A 17,272-nucleotide genomic window follows, 5' to 3' on the forward strand; every position below is an offset into this window, starting at 1 on the left:
TTTGAAACCAATCTTGCCTGGCTGGTTATCAATGTTTCATGGTGAGGTGTGTGTGAGGGGGGCGTGAACTTCAGTGAGGTGCGAGTTTAACAGGAATGAGTGAACACAGGAGAGAACCCCAAAGAAAAGCAAATAAAACTGTAAGGAAACAAACAAAAGAAGGTGCTGAAGCTAGGCCACCAACAATCTTTCATTAAGTGCTGTCGATAGTTGACAGCTTCTCACGCTGATTCCTTAGTTGGCAGAGCAGCTCGCTCAGGCCTCCAACATGTCAGAGTGAAGGAGAAGCCATGTTTCAGGCTCTGGGCTCCAATCCTGAGAGCATGAGTCAGGAGAACAGTGAACCACTGAGTGAGAAGAAAGCCCTGATCCTGGGAGGCCGGTGCCCTCAACACAGAACACAAGCTTCCATTTTCTGTCCTAACTCTACTTCTTTAAGCAAAGTTGCTTTTTTTTTTTTTTTTAAAGATTTTTATTGGGGATTTTGGGGGATGGGAACAGCGCTGGGGAATTGGGGGAAGGGGAACAGACAAGTTGCTGTTGTTTTTTGTTCTTCAGTCTAGTTGTGGAGGACGTTGCCTCACCGGCCCAAGTTGGCACCATCATTGCGCTCTTCCCGGGTGAGGCACATCAGTCGCCGGCTTCTGGACGGCCGCTCACTGCGGCTGCTGGCCGCTCACGCTGGCTGCTGGCCACACACGGCAGCCCATGGCAACCCACTGCCACAGGGGCTGCAGCCTACGCCGTCGCCAGCGACTCACAGCAGCCCAGCTCCAGGTTGAGCTGTTGTTCAGCATCTTAGCTGTAGAGGGCAGTGTCACTGGCCCTCATATGTGGGATCCGAACCGGGGCCTCTGGCGTCCCAAGCCAGTTCCCAACCATCGCGCCACTCGGCCGGCCCCTAACTCTACTTCTTTATCAATTATTAAGGTAGGATGCTTGGCTAAGCAAAATTTCTAAACTTGCAAGATAAGGACAGACGGAGGGCAGAAGGAGCTGGCACAGTTTGCTTCCCCAACGGGAAGCGGGAAGCTGCAGAGCATGGCGGGGCGAGCGCAGCTTCATGTCCCAAACCGAGATGAAAACACTTTTCTGCAGTCAGACTTGAGGAGAACCTTAATCTTCCGACACTTTAAGAATACACTTGCACCCAAGAGCCCTGCAAAGGACAGGCATCTATAAATATTTTCATTTGGTTGCTCTTGCTCACCATCTATTTCCTTTTCACCATGTACAACTCTGAGAAAAGAAAGCAAGACTTAGCGGATGCTAAGAAAAGAGACACCCTGTGTTTAGAATGAAAATAGGCAAAGCGTATAGTTTAACAATCATGGCAGTCCAACTAAAAGACAGACCAGGGACTGCTAGAATATGGCCTAGAATTCATTGTACTCACCTCAAACTGGCCATAACTTACATCCCCCTCAGCAGGGTGATGGATAAACAAAGTGCAGCACACTCCACAATGGAATGCTGCTCTGCACGCAGTTAAAAGGATGCACGCAAAAATATGGACGCATCTCAAACGCACGACTCCACTGACATGACACCCTGGCAAGAGTTACACTGCACAGAAAACAGATCCGTGGTTGCCAGGGCATAACGGAAGGGCTGGAGGTGCACTCCAAGGGAACAGAGGCATTTGGGGAGATGTTCCCACAGTTCTATGATCTTGACTGCGGTGGTGGCTCCATGTGTTCATGGCTCTCAGTGTCCATGTTTATCAAAACTCAGAATTCTATAGTAAAAATGATCTATTTTACTGTATAAATTATGCCTACATTTAAAAATTAAAAAATTAGCCTGGATAAGTAGAGCATGCAATATTTTAATTTTCAACTTAAGAAAACTCTTTTTCCTAGTAAACTAATTTGTAAATGGCTCAGAGAGAATAACAAGTTCAAAATTAAGCACTCAGTAATCATGCTTTAGATAAACTACTTTAATCTAATTAGCTGGTCAATGCATTAAAGTATTTTTTAAAAATTCAAGCAGAAAATGGTTTAGTGAGAAATCATGGGGTTGGAAGAGCATAGGGAAAAAAATTTTTTATCAGTTTCCCAAAAGCAGCATACGAAAGTATTGAGTCTTAGACGCTGGCTAAAGGAAAGCATGGTGCAGTCCTCAACTGGCTACATGGAGGGAAAGCTCTAGTCAAAGAAGAAAAAGTGCTACTGAGCACATACGTCTATTGACATTTCTTGTCTACCTTGAAATAAAGTCAGGTGATATGGCTGAATGTGAATAATACCCAAGTCTTAATCAAATGAAAATTCTACACAGGCTCAGAGTTTATTCTTTTATTGAATGACTTTCAGTTCCCCAAATTTAACCAGCTGAAATTATGCTGTGAGAACCGTTCAATTTAACCTTTAGAAATGAAGTCACTGCACTTTAGTGGGAAAACCGGCATTTTATTATCAACAGGAAATATGATGCCCTCGGCTTATGCCACAAGACTCTTTTTTGGGCTATAAGTTTAGCATAAGAAAGCAGAGTGATGGTATGTGTGCCTCATATAAGAGAGTAGAAGTATGTACCCAGTTACATGAAAGAAAGAATCAATATACAAGCTCGCTCTCTGCTTATAGTCAATCCTTTCTCTGACTTGTTTGAGGTGTGCAGTCCACCAAGGCAGTGCCACGGGAGTCCTTCCTCACGTCTGCCTCTCCACAGAACGATCCGCAAGTTAGGGCTCGTCATTTGTGGGGCGCAGAAAAGTTTCCACAAATAAACCCCACCTTCTTCCCACCCCCTGCTTCACCCCAAACTGCCTCTTTTCCTATTCTCCACTCTCTAAGTTCCCAACGACTATTACATTTTTTTGTTAAATTGATATTCAGTGTTAATAAAATTATGACTTTGCAGATCATAGCCCTTCGGGGAGCAGCCCGCTCTCCCGCTGACCTCTGCACATGGTGGCCTCTGAGGCCTGCTGCACAATCCTTTCACCCAGACCCTGGGAGTTCCCTGCACACCCGGTCCTGGGTTGTATTGCTAGGTCCACACCTTCTGCTTTCTTGGTTTACTCCCTTTTCCTTTTTCAACAAATCATCCTATTTCTATTTCATGGAGAAAATGTTTTATCTCTCTGAGGTCAGGTAAGTAAATACAGAATGGCTTTTGTAGTTTTCTTCAGCAGAAAAACTATCCTATGAGTACTTTGAATCCAACAGATAAATTCCTTTCATTGCCCATTAGCATAGTAATATATTATGTTTTTTGATACCACTGACTACTTTAGTTATTATGTGAAGAAAACTCATTTTGTTATGAAGCTAAATTGTAACTACTCAAAAACATAGACGTAAGAGATAGTGGCTCAGTTATTACCCATTTATAAGAGAGCAAGGTATATAGAGGAGCTTAATGTGCTGGAAGGCATACCTTCCAATTATTTTCATGATATATATCTCTAAAAACATGTTATTTATCCAAATTGTAGACATCTCATTTATAGCAAACAAATCATTAAATTGATAAGAAAATAAAGGCGGCGTTTCTATTTTATACTGGTAAACACAACCAACGATGGCAGAAAGAGACCATCTAACAGCGGTGCTGTTGCTTGCCTAAGAATCGCATGATAAATCTTTATAGGATACTGTCAGACACCACATAATGACATTTTGGTCAACGACAGGCAGCCTATCCGACAGTGTTCCCATAAGATTAAAACGGAGCTGAGACATTCCTATTGCCTGGTGACACTGCAGCTGTCTTCACATCGAAAGGCATTACTCACGTGTGTGCGGGGATGCTGGTGTAACACACCTACTGTGCCGCCAGTTGTGTAGACATCTAGCGCAGACAGTTATGTACAGTACATAACACTTGATAATGAGAATAAGCGACTATGTTAGTGGTCTATGCATTTGCTATACTACACTTTCTATCATTAGTGTTCTCTTTCTGTTTCTAAAAGAGGCGGTTTGTGTGAAACCTGTGTTTGTGTTATGCCAGCAGCAGCCTCGTACAACTTGTGCTTGCTGTCTCTTGATTGCATCATTGTCTCTTGCGCTTCATTTAATCTTATGTTTTATAAATTCAGTGCAGCCTAAGTGCACAGTGATTATAAAGTCTACAGTCATGTACAGCAATGTCCTAGGCTTGCATATTCACTCCCCACTTACTCGCTGCATCAATCAGAGCAACCTCCAGTCCTGCAAGCTCCATTCATGGTAAGCGTCCTATACAGGTGGACCATTTTTTATCTTTTATATAATATTTTTCTGTACGTTTAGATATACAAATACTTACCATGTGTTATAATTGCCTATAGTATTCAGCACAGTAACGTACTGTACAGGTTTGTAGCCCAGGAGGAATAGGCTACATATCATATAGCCAAGGTGTGCAGTAGGCTATACCACCTAGGTTTCTGTAAGTGCCTCTGTGATGTTCACACAATAACAAAATTGCCTAATGACATATTTCTCCGAATGTATCTCCACTGTTAAACAATGCATGCCTGTCCCACAATAGATAGCTTGAACATTTCTGGAAAAAAGACACAAACGGATCTAAAAGCATAGCTTAAACATGGCGGGTGACCGTAAGAACATGGGACAAAGCATATGAGGAAGAGTCTACTGGTCTGGATATCAATCATAAGGCTATGATTATAAAAAAATAACTAAAAGTTTGAAATGCTATTTTTTTCTTTAAAAGTTTTAGATCAATTTTTATCACTTTCAAAATCTCTATAGGCAAGAAGTAAGAATTTATTACAGAAGCAGAAAATGGCTTGGGAGATAATTAAAATAATATGTGCAGAGTAAAGAATTTAAAAGACGGTCTGATGAAGCACAAGTTTCATTTCATGGGTAAATCAAAAACTCAAGGGCTGGGAAATTAATGTCATGCTAACCTCTGTCCCACCTGAGATAAGAACACAACTTCAGAAAAGGAGGAAAGAAAAAAAATCAGCAAGCAACCTGTGATATCAAATAAAAATCCACATAATTATATAAAAGGTTAGATGACTAAAATAAATTCAACACCCCTGAAAAGTACCACGAACATTCATTTTTGCCTGCAGTCGTACCAATTTAAGTCTAATAAATCCCAGATAAAAGTTTCATTACGTCTAATTGGTCTTTTTAAAGCCCTGCATTTTTAAAGACTTAATAAAAATAGATTATAAAATTTGGAAGAGAAAGTTCTAATTTTTGAGAAATGAAGAAAAATGATAGCTATTAGAGTAGAAATGTATTATTAACGAAGACAGAAGGTGGTCAGTGTTTTGAAGAACAACAAATACATCAAACTAAAAACCTAACATTTTACTCAATAAAAATTTATAGAATGATGATGTAAAAACCCCAAACAAACTATATTATCCTTTGGCATATATATCTTATGGAATTGTTCTAAGAAAAGAATTACAGACTATGAATTAGCTAAAGGAATCAATGTTTTTATGAAAGGAAAAAATCCAAATAACCTAACTATCCAACAATAAGAAGCTGACTAAAACTGTATAGTTAAGGGGGAGGGGAGTTATCACTTTGTGAGGGGTGAAATGTCTATTATATTGTTTTGTACACCTGAAACTAATAATAAAAAAATAAAATAAAATAAACTAAAAAATGCAAGGTAAACATTGAAAAAAAACCTGCATAGTTAAGAATAAAACAGAGAAAGTTCCTATCATGAAAAAAGCTTGTATCACTTAAAAAAGGGGTTGGGGGGGGGGAGGGAAGAAAACTGGGAAACAAAAGAAAAGAAAACCCACATTTTGGTGAGTAGGCGTATTTTTATTAAAAAATTTCTGATGGTAGTAGAGATGGTTTTATTTTCTTCTTTTGGCTTATTTATATTTGATGCATTTAAAAATAAAACTTTTCACAGAAAATTTGTGGTAAAAAAAGTGTAAGATTTTGCTTTAAAAGAAGAAACTAGATTAACATTCAATGCTGACTCAGCTTTGCCCAGATAAACTTACAAATTATTCAGGCCAGATAACTGTCTCTTTAGTTTTCTAGAGTCAAATCAACATTCTCTAGAATAAATTAGTTCCTTATAATTGTTCTGCATATTTTGAGACAGATAAATATTATAGACAGTGCAGTAAAGTCTGTAAACTGCTTTGGAGAACATCTCAGCCTGAAACTGATATGAAATTTGCTCCATGATTCCTTCAAAAACAGCATCTAAGCACAGTGCTTTACGGCTCTGATGACATCAAACTGAGTAGCCCTTTTCCTAAGGAATAAAAGTTTAACTTGGATAACTACAGATCAGAGCCAAAAAGAGTGTCGACAATAGGTAGAAAACAAAATCATACATTAGCGTGATGTAAGAATAAGAAAAATGTGTTCCTAGGAAAGCATGCAGCATGATATCAAGAGCCCCATATTTGGGCTCAGATATTGATTTAATAAAAAGTACCCAGAATTCCAAACATAGGTGAAAACTATGTGATAATAGGCTTCCACCAGCATCCTTATCAAGGCCTACAAAGTGTAACTGTTCCAATCATTCATTGCCTTACTTCCAGTCACTAGCCTCACATTACAGCAATACTGGCTTTGCCTTTGAATCCAAGCACCTTTCTACCTTTGGACCTTCTTGTACATAGTTTTATGTTTCAGCCCTGAACAAGATCTTCAACTAACTTCTTCTTTAGGCCTCATTTTAAAAGCACTTAAAAGACTTTCTCTGACCATGTGGAATAAGCTATGGCCCTGAGTATATGATGTCTGACAATTAAGTTTGCGAACTCATCCTAGAAGAAGCGCTACGTACCTCATTGTTGAATATCACTATGGTCACCTTCAAAGTACTCCCCTTGGGAAGCTGTGCACCAATGCCAGCACCTAGTCCACCCTTCATAGCAATTTTGGAACTCTTTTTCTAGAATGGCCATCAGAGCTGTTGTCGCATTACCCTTGATGTCCTGAATGTCATCAAAATGTCTTCCTCTCAATATTTCCTTTGTCTTCAGGTAAAGAAAGAAGTCACTGGGGGCCAGATCAGGTGAACAGGGAGGATGTTCCAATACAATTATTTGTTTACTGGCTAAAAACTCCCTCACAGACAGCGCTGCGAGAGCTGGTGCGTTGTCGTGATGCAAGAGCCATTAACTGTTGGCGAAAAGTTTAGGTCGTCTAACTTTTTCACGCAGCCTTTTCAGTGCTTCCAAATAGTAAAGTTGGTTAACTGTTTGTCTAGTTGGTTCAAAGTCATAATAAATAATGCCTCTGATGTCAAAAAAGGTTAGTAACGTCGTTGCAACAAGTTCGCAAACCTTCGCGAACGTAATTGTCAGACCTCATATACTCTCACAGGACTGTCCTGCTATCACAATTATATGATGAATTGTGTATACCCTAAGGGCTACATATATGTCTTGTTTAATGTTATATCCTCAACACCCATCGTTGTGTCTGGCATATAATAAGCTCTTGATAAATACTTATTGTTTGATCACTCATTCACCGACTCAACATGAAAAATGCATTTAAAAACCAAGCCAGATAGCATATGTTAAATATCAAATGAGAGAAAAGAGGCAGTAAGTAAAAAAACTCAGCAGAGGGAGAAGTATGAGTTGGCACCTGAATAAAGAATTTGGAATACAAATACGACTGATGGTGGCAGTTGTCATTTATAGAGGACTTCCTATGTGCTAGGCAGAATGCTCAGCAATTTAATAATAATCACCACCATATGAACCACTGCTCTCTGTTGAGCTCTTACTATGTCAACTGTTAGAAATACTTTGCTTGTATTAACTCATTCAATCGCACCACAAACCTAATGAGGTTAAGTGCCATTATTATTCATCTTACAGATGGGAAGACTGTGGCACAGAGGATAAATAACTTCCTCAAAGAGACAAAGCAATACACAATGGAGCAAGAACTTGAACTTGGGTGATCTGATAATGGAGCCCATGCTACTAACCATGACTCCACACTGCTACTACAAGTATTTCTGCAGCATGCTTCTATTAGCCTCTCCATTTCTATACCACCAGCACAGTTAACCCAGGGTCACATTTTTTTCCAAATAGTAATCACACTGCTTCAGGTCATCACCTGGCAGATGAAATCCAAACTAGGCTCTGAAGAGATACAAAAAAGATGTCCCTTTCTTAGTTTAGAAACTAGTGAGGAAAACCGCTGCACACACGTCAACTTGAGAACTGCTACCAGTCAATAATACATCAACAAGTATGATGTCATGGTAATAAGTGATCATGTAAATGCTGAAGAAAGGCCTGGTCAGAGGCAGTGAGGATGAAAAGGGCAAACTGCCTGGAGGAAGAGAAATGACCTGGACGGGAAGAAGGCATGGTTAGGAGAAAAGAGCCAGCCATCCAAGAAGAAGAAATGCTACTAAAAAAATAGCTACTTCATAATGTAGTCATCAGAACTGAGAACTTGAAATTGTGGAATAGACTGAACATGATGTAGAAGAAAATCTAGTCTCTGCAGTAGATGAACTATTCGGACATGTTGCAATAATGGACTATCAATAGAACCTAAGTCTTCTCCAGATTCAAAGCTTGGTAATAGCTTATATTCTCAGACACCTCCCAAACCTGATACTGTGTTAAGAAGTTTATCATTTTTCCTGAGAACACCATTTCCTGAGGAACTGAGGCACAGACTTACTAGGTAGTTCCCAGTCAATCTAGTCAAGGATATTTAGCTGGACATCAACACTGCAAGGAGAGCCCAAAATTCTGTACAACATATTCTGCAGGGAATATGTTGGAAGCACGCTAAATAAAGCCTTAAAATACGAGTAAGCAGAATGTCTGTGTTAGTAAAATGACTTACTTTGAGATGTTTATATAAGCAATAGCCACAGGGCAAAATGAGTTCAATCTAGGACTAAGTGGTGTTATTACGATGGTGAAGTGAAGAGCAAAGCCGGGGCTGGGCAGAAATATTTCAAGTTTCATCACATCACTCAGCAGCCATAGGACAGATGAGATAACCCATCACACACCTGAGCCTGGGAATCAGCAGTGGTATCTGTTGCCTTCCAAATACCCTAACAGTCATTCAGCCAAGCCTATAATGGGTTCATTCAACCAATTTGGACCCATGAAACAGGCTCACAGAACGATATCCACATGCACTCAGAGAACGGGCAAGAGAAGTGAGGTGCCTGAACCAGCAACAGTAGAACCTGAGCGGCTAGAGGCAAGTCTGTTTGGAAAGAGATGCCACTTTGTTAAAAATGCTCCTGGGTTCCCTCAATTTCCTTTCTTCCTTTTTTTGAACAAAGGCAGAAAGTAAAACAAACAAACAAAAATCATTATACCTCAGAACACTTAAATGAAAGCTGGGACCCTGTTTCGAAGGGCTGATTTGCATGCGTTCCTGTGAGTGAAGTCATAGTTAAGCAAGGAGCCGGAAGGGAACTAGAAAAATCTGTGGCAGAAAACTTCCTTGAAAACAGAATTCCCTCCAGTGACAAATCAAGTCTACTGATGATTTGACGAAGATGTTTTCTTATAAGAAGCAACAAATAAAGACGCGCTGTCTGTTAGAGCTGTACCTCCGGGCAGGTCACCAGATGTGCTCCGAGGACAGAGCTGCAGAGCTGGGACATGCTCACAATGTCAGGACATTGTGCCTGGTCTGCAGTGGTCAGTCCCTCTACCTCGATCTGCTATGGTGCCTGAATTTCCCAAAACAAAAGGCCTGTTGGTGAACAAAATGGTGGACCGAGTAAGGTCCAGGCATGGATCCAGGCATTCTGCGGGTAAGACAGACATATTCACTTCAGAGGTATTAATATTGATTTTTTAAAGGACTTGCACAACCACATGACTCTCCATTTCCAGGTATAGAGGAGGCATTAAATCAATGATTTTCAAAACACGTAATTATACGATTTCTTATTGCCCAATTATAAATGCTTCTGTAACTGGTCCTGTTTCTGCAATGGCTTCCCCTCTTAACGGATGCTTTTCAAACAAGTAAAACCCTGAGTTCTATTAAAACAAACACATGTCAAAATTTTATCTGAGCTCACTAATTAATGAGGGAACCAGAAAGATACTACAACTGATTCAAAGGAAAATCTGAAGAGCAAACACGGGGAACAAGGAATGCTGAAATGAATGTGCTAAAGATGCACAAATGTAAACTATCGAGTAAAAATGTAACATTTGAAATCATTTCTTTCACGGGGCAGAAATCTATACGGGGCCACATCTGTACAAATAGGAATCACGTGCATCACCATCAGGTCTTCACCAGTTCAATTCTCTCCCCACATAGGTGGAGATCCCCACAGAATCAGGTAACCCCAAAAGGTTTATGAGGCAGCACCCGGAATTTCATTGATAAGGGCACCCAATAACCTTCTGGCCAGTTTCAAAGTCTTTAACAAACTCTCCTGATACCCCCAGCTAAGTAAGAGGTGAGAGACTGTCCTAAATTTAGTCCCCTACTGGGTAAAAACTTTACAAAAGGAACAGAACTCAGTAGAAAAGTCAATTAAATTTGTAAAAGTTGGTGCCTGAACACAACCTCTGCTAACTGGTAAATGCTGAAATACAATCTTTAAAAAAATTCCAGCATTTCTTTCCAATATTCACTCAGAAACATGTTCGATTTCATACAGATAGACCTCTCTCTTATTCCCATGGAAAGCATAAATACTTTTGGACTTCTCTAGAAGAAGAATATCCCTGCACTTTACAAAACAAGTACTGGCCACACAGGACTCTTAGGGCTGAAAGAACCATGGACAAAAGGTAATAAAGCAAAGCCCTCAACCATTAGGGTGGGCAGCCTAGGGAGAACCAAAAGCCCTGACACACGGAGGTCTCCTTAACAACATCCAACTTATCTGCAGAGGGAGCTGGGAAAGGGACGGGGGGGGGGGCGGGGGGTTCAGAGAGGATAGTGGGAGATGGGAGGATAGGAGACAGGGGAGAGGGGAGGAGCAGAGAGGCCAAAAGAAAGGAAAAAGAGAGAGAAATGAAAAAGAAAGATCCTGCGAGAATCTTCCAGAGGAGGTGCCACTTGGAATCATAGATGTCTTGTGCCATAGGGCTGCACTGCATGTTTCTGTGCTATGAAAATGCAAGCCAATGAGCTGTACACTGCCATCCGACTGGAGCTCAAGAACCTTTGGGTGGGGGCAGAGGAAAAACAAAATACAGAGAGAAATCCTTAACCTAAACTGGCAAAAATCCTGAGCTGCCAAATGCAGGAGAGATGCAGCAAAACCACCGTAAGAACACACCACTGGCACTAACCAGGCTCCCTTGCCAGGGGCCGTCATATTTACGGAGCACACGATGCTTGCTCTAGAGGGCAGGGTCAGCATAGTGAGCGGGCTCTCGCAGGGCTCCTTTGGGAGTTTCCCAAGGGAGCAAATACAGAGCCCAGCTGTCGGGGCTATGGTGTGAATGGAGCTCTAAGCAACCCTTCCAGGTCACAGAAACCCACGGGGCAGAACCATAGGCCTTGACCTTGTGAGGGCAGCACAAATGGGATGTTAGAATGTGATTCAAGGCTAAAGGAGAGCAAGAGAAGGAAGTGCTACTAAAGCCAACAAAACGACCAACGGGAAAGGAACATCTGTGCCATCAAGTTACCAGAGATTAGAAAGAACACAAAGGTGACTTACAGAGAACTTTAGAATCTAATGAGAAGACAATTTAATTAAGTGGCCAGGAGACATATACGGGAAATGCAACTGATCAGAGACCTAACTTATAAACCCCTGGTGGCTGTGCTGCTTTTACACCTTTTGGGCAAACTATTACTTCTCCAGATCCAAAACATCTTTTAAATTTTTCCATTGAGGCCCCACTCCATTGGGAGCTAAGGAAAGATAAGTAGTGTAAAGGTCCCCAGCCTCTTGTAGAAAGGACTGTCACATACCTCGAGGAAAAGAGGACAATGCTATTCAAGTTCAGTTCCTGAAAAACCAGGAATTGAAGGAAGAGGTCAGGAGGAGATGCTAGAGAAATTTCTACCCATTTACTTATTTATTTTAAAGGAACACTTCCACCCTTTATGTATGCAGGTTGGAATCCCACTGGGCAACTCTGCCAAGTCTTCATTTTATGATAGAATGGAGTAAGGGGGACCTGAAAATCTGAACCCCTTATCCCTCGGAGCTAGTCTTTGGATCACTCTAGGCATGGTTTAAGCACATTCTTATCCTTAATACTATGCATCCCCAATAAAATCAGTCATGGATAGAGGTGCTTACAAAAAAGTTAGTATATAACATGAGCAAAGAAAGCAATATTCAAGTAAGCACAGCAGCAGTTAACAGAAAAAAGACAGAGGGATTTAGTGAAGGGAAGAAAAGTGAGGTGAGCAGAGGAAACAGCAGCGAAATTCACAAGTTGTCAGGTTCCCACATGATGAAGAGGCAGAAGATGTTGACAAGGACAGCCCCATTCTGGGGCTTTTAGAAATATGGCTGGGGAGGGCAGGATGGTGGTCCAGGCTCTGTTCTCTCAGAGTGCCTTCAGGAAACAACCATCGCAAGTCCTCACACACCACAGAGGAGAGAACAAACACAACAGGAAACAGGAAATGTGAAATGGGCGCCATGACTCATCGGTAGGACTCGCACACAAATGGAAGAGGAAGGAATGCAGAGAGGTACAGGGAAAACTCAGTGTGTGGCAGTTGCAATCCAAGGAGTGGGGCGCTCCCTTACCTTGGAACCATAATTGATTTGTCTGATTTACCAGAACAACAGTAAGCCACGCACCAGTCCCGTTTTATTGCTTGTTTTACACTCTATATCTGCAGGAGATTGTATTTATTACAGAGCAGGCTACAGCAAAAACAATAATAAACCCAAGATAAGCAACAGCCTTATATTCCACTGACACACACATTCCAACTTTTTTGTACACTGGTGAGAGAGGGAGTGGAGACAGGATCGGGGAAAAACAGAACCCACTAAATAATGAAACTGTGGGTGTATGACATGAACCAGTCACCACAGAACCATCCTATAAATCTAATCAGACCCAGTGCCAAGTCAGTCAAATCCCGAGTCGGTTTCACATTCATAGGAATATCCTGGCCGGAAGGAAACCAGACGATTAAGAAGGGGCAGCAATGGAGGCGATGGGGGCGGCCGGTTAGCTCAGGTGGCTAGAGCGCAGGCTCATAACACCAAGGTTGCCGGTTCAATCCCCACATGGGCCATGGAGCTGCGCCCTCCACAACTAGATTGAAACAACGACTTGACTTGGAGCTGATGGGTCCTGGAAAAACAAACTGTTCCCCAATAAAATTTAACAAACAAACAAAATCCAGAAAGGACAGCAATGACCAGAACTTGTAATACTCCCCTTCTTTCACCTTGAAAAATTAGAAATAAGGAAAGCTAGTAACTTCAGGACTCAAATGGCCAGATTAGCAGTATTTTTTTCCTTGGTGGGTACCCTGAAAACAGGTGCAGAAGAGCCCAGTTTAACAAAACACTAGCCAAAAGGTGGGGTTCATTCCATCGGCGTTACACAGATGCTGCATTCCTTATGGAAAAACATTCAGTTGATACTAACGTCAAGAATTGTCTTATTAACAGACAAACAAAAAACAAAACTACCTAAAGCTGGGAGCCATCATAAATATTTGAAAATCAGAAACTGTACTGAGCTTTCAATATGGGAAGCGACACAAGAGGCTCAACTGGCACAGCAGAACAAGAAGTTGGAAAGCGTGTTCAGCAGCCAGTCAAGGACCAGTCCAGTCCGGGGAAAGCTGACAAACAGCCATGAAAAGGCCTGCTTGCTTCATCAGCGCAGAGGCCAGCGCCTCCCTCACCAAGGAGGCCGTCATCCCCTCGCTCCCGTGCTCAGATCACTTACTTTCCACACGGGAACTCAGCCAAGTGGCCGTGCACTTGCTAAGTCTCCATCCGAGGCACTTAATTGCACTCTGACCCTTACCTGGTGAAATCATTTTTTCAAATGCAAGAGAAGAGATAGGGACAATGGATAGAAGCTCAACTCTAAAAGCTGGAGGCCGCTACAACTAGAATAACTTTACAGGTTCTTTGTCTTACAATCATGATATAACCTCTTTCGTGCAGCATTTTTCTAAAGGGTGTTTCAGAGACAAAATGTGAGAGGCTTATATATATCTCCTCCTCCCCCGACCCCCCCCCCCAAAGTACACTGTGGGGGGGAAAGGTGTTATGCACAAATACCAGCTCACAGTCAATTATTTTGGCAGCACACTGCATATACTGTCAACTTAAAAAAAATGCATTTATCATGACCTGTAACTAAGGGGGGGCGTCAATGAAGGGAGGGGAGGTAGGGGCACAGTTACAGATTACAAAAAGATTAAGAAACTTTTATGAAACCATTATATGTGTGTACTTCATAGCCTTTATTCTAGGTGTTGTCTTCATCCAGCTGTAAGCTATCTGTCTGCCTGACACACACCACCCACCCACCTCCTCGCCCCCCCACATCTACCTGTCCCTCAGGTAGTAACATGGCCGGCATGCTTCAGGAAGCTGAAAAGCCATACGTCTCATTGAAATAACACAAGGGCACCCAACACATACATACTTCACATGACACTGGCGGAAAGAAGGGAAGGTTAGACGGGGGAGACAAGCTCCTTTGTCAGAGAAGGCACCACAAAACCCCCCAAAACAAAACAAAACACTCTGCAATCTAAGCTGAACACTGTGATGAATGTAGACAAGGTCATTCCAACATCTATTTCAATGGACAAGCTTTTACACTTTCATTCTTCCACTTGCTCAAGCTTTCCTTTTATTTATGTGGTAACTGAGGGAGATTTAACTGGCATTTGTTTTCAAATACCGCCAGAGCAAACCAATTCTTCAATATCCAGACAGAAAAGAGAAAAAAAGATATGCATGAGGCTGAGCTACAGATCGGGGGAGGGGCAAAACAGAGTAAAAATATGAAGACAAGTTTCCAGGACCCGCTGCTACAAAAACAAAACAGTAAGGACACCCCAAAATGCATCAAGGTAGGAGGCCGCGTAAGATTTACCAATGGCAGTAAAGAGCGTCCCTGGGACACCATCCTGGCAGGTGCCAAGCGGCCAGCCCTGAGGAAGGTGGGCCTGCACCGCACAAACCTGCTGAGGACTGCACTTTGCTGCCACAGGGAATCTCAGCAGGAAGAGGAACTCCACAGGCCCAAACAGAGCCCCACCCCCCAAGGTTTCTTCAGCTTCTGGAAGGCCCTGACAGGAGCTTGTGGGTGGGCATATCCGGCCCCCGTGTAGAGGAGTCACCATCATGTTTTCCAGAACAGGTATTTATAATTCAATAGGTCCGGATTATCGCACTGCTAACAATGAGCAGATACAACGCGGTCTCCTGTGGCTCAAAGGCCATTAGCAACAGTTTTCTGGGCTTCTCAGGACTTTCAGCTACAAAGCATGCATAGGGATGTACCTCACTCATTAAAGACAGGCACAGACTTCTTGATGGAAGTCCAATTAGTGCAGGTAACATTGTTTCACCTGTAACCTGCGGTGACTGGCTACAGAATCCCACTGCTTCGTATGAACAGGGCACCACTATGCCTAGGCAAGGTGAGCTGGCCGGACACATTTATAATGCAGTCACAAGGAACAATAGGCAAGGCGGGAGCCAGGCTCGGAAGACAACGTAACAGCAACAGAACTCTGATTCATCCCTGCTGTGGGCTAGCACGAGCTCTAGCAGATTCTGTTTACAGTTGCATTGACTTCTTGGTGCCCAAGGCAAGCTTCCTGAGTGTCCCAGCTAAGATTTACTAGCCCTTCCTCCCTACATGGGACCTGGACCTCCCCTCTCTAACTAGCAGTGACTCTGGGAGTTGAAATGGATGGTGTGTCCCAGGAACAGGGGGGTTGGTTTTATTTCTCTTCATAGCAGTTGCTGCTACCTGATTTTGCTATTGTCTCCCTTTCCCACCTGCACGTAGGGACTTGATCGGTTTTATCCGTTGTTATAGTCACAGTGCCTAGAGCAGTTCCAGGCAGGGGAGGCGCTGAAATACCTGTTGACTAAGTGAATAAAACCTCTCAACTAACAAAGGTGTCTATTCAGCCAAGAGATCCTAAATGTGCAAGGGCAGAGTCCTAATCACTGAACACTCATGTGAGCAGTCTTTTGGGAGCTCCAAAGCACCTGCGTTGGCCATTCTTCTGCAGCACCTACACCCATTAGCTCAAACGGTGTGCACACACTTCTCCCACTGAGAGGCAACCACAGGCAAAAGAAATCATAAAGAAAATGCAATACTTAAACTTGTCCTAAAACCTATACTTGATCTTTTCCCACAAAGACTTTCTAGTCATAGTGTGAATTAAACAGGGATTTTTAAAAGAGGTAATTTTATTTTAATACAGCTGGAAAGAAATATCTTCTAAGTCATAATAATTTAAAAAACAGAAAAGCAACAGGGTAACAGTGACGAGAAAGAGGGTTCTAAGCCCTAGTTTGAATTCTGCTCTTCTAGGATATAAAACAGAATCTCTATGGATACATAAGAGGCAGCCCTAGAAAAATTCACTTTCAGTGCCTGACAACAAACGAGCTACAGCAGACACACAAGCTGAAGTCCTTTGGTGAATCAGCGCCAAGCTCTTGACGCCTCCCAGCCACACAGCTCTATTCAGGGACACGACTCACCCCAGATATGTCTGCGACACGGTGGATAGGCACTTCCTTCTTGCTGTGCAACCCTTTGCCATTCTTAATAGCTCTGTAAAGGGAGAGAAAAAAAATACCTCAATTAAAATACAAATCACACAGGATGGGAGGGGTGGGAAAACGGGGTGAGAAGAGAGGTGGTTTAGATGGGGGTCTGTCACTACACATCTCACACACATCACACTGCCGAGCAGCCAGCCTCCACGAGTGCTTGGTGGAGGGGACTAGAAGCCCGCTCTTCTGCCAAACCCAGTTACTAGGACTTGGCTGCTAGTTTCAGCTAACTGTGTGCCCTGTAATCAGGGAGAACCCCCCGAACTTGTTTCCAAATTAGGAACATTGTTCCAGGCACAAAAGAAGAATCAGTTGGAAGAGCACACTCCTAAGAAACAAGGTAATAATGTTTCTCTCTGTGTTTAAATACATGAAACATTTTAAATGCAAAATATGTAGCTGATGTTCCAATTCTAATGGAAATAAGTTCCTCCCAGGTAAAAAAAAGATAAGTCGCCCTGAATGAAGCAATATTGTCTGGAAAAGTCAGTAGGGGGGAAAATTAGCAAAGGCTACATAACTGACATTAAACCTCATTTTCAATCAGTCTCAGGTGGTAACAACAGTGGATTTA

The 17,272-nt window shown here is 42.3% G+C and overlaps 1 protein-coding gene across 1 annotated transcript in view; it reads right to left on the bottom strand.

Annotated features, from left to right (window-relative positions):
* The window catches only part of SND1 (staphylococcal nuclease and tudor domain containing 1), a 442,168-nt gene that overhangs the window by 162,063 nt on the left and 262,833 nt on the right, over window positions 1-17,272 (bottom strand). Inside the window, exon 14 of the mRNA XM_019646123.1 lies at window positions 16,624-16,696. Coding sequence (XP_019501668.1) covers window positions 16,624-16,696 — 73 coding nt within the window. The remainder of the gene's footprint in view (window positions 1-16,623; window positions 16,697-17,272) is intronic.

Source organism: Hipposideros armiger, unplaced genomic scaffold, assembly GCF_001890085.2.
Source record: "Hipposideros armiger isolate ML-2016 unplaced genomic scaffold, ASM189008v1 scaffold_97, whole genome shotgun sequence".
Lineage (NCBI taxonomy): Eukaryota > Metazoa > Chordata > Mammalia > Chiroptera > Hipposideridae > Hipposideros > Hipposideros armiger.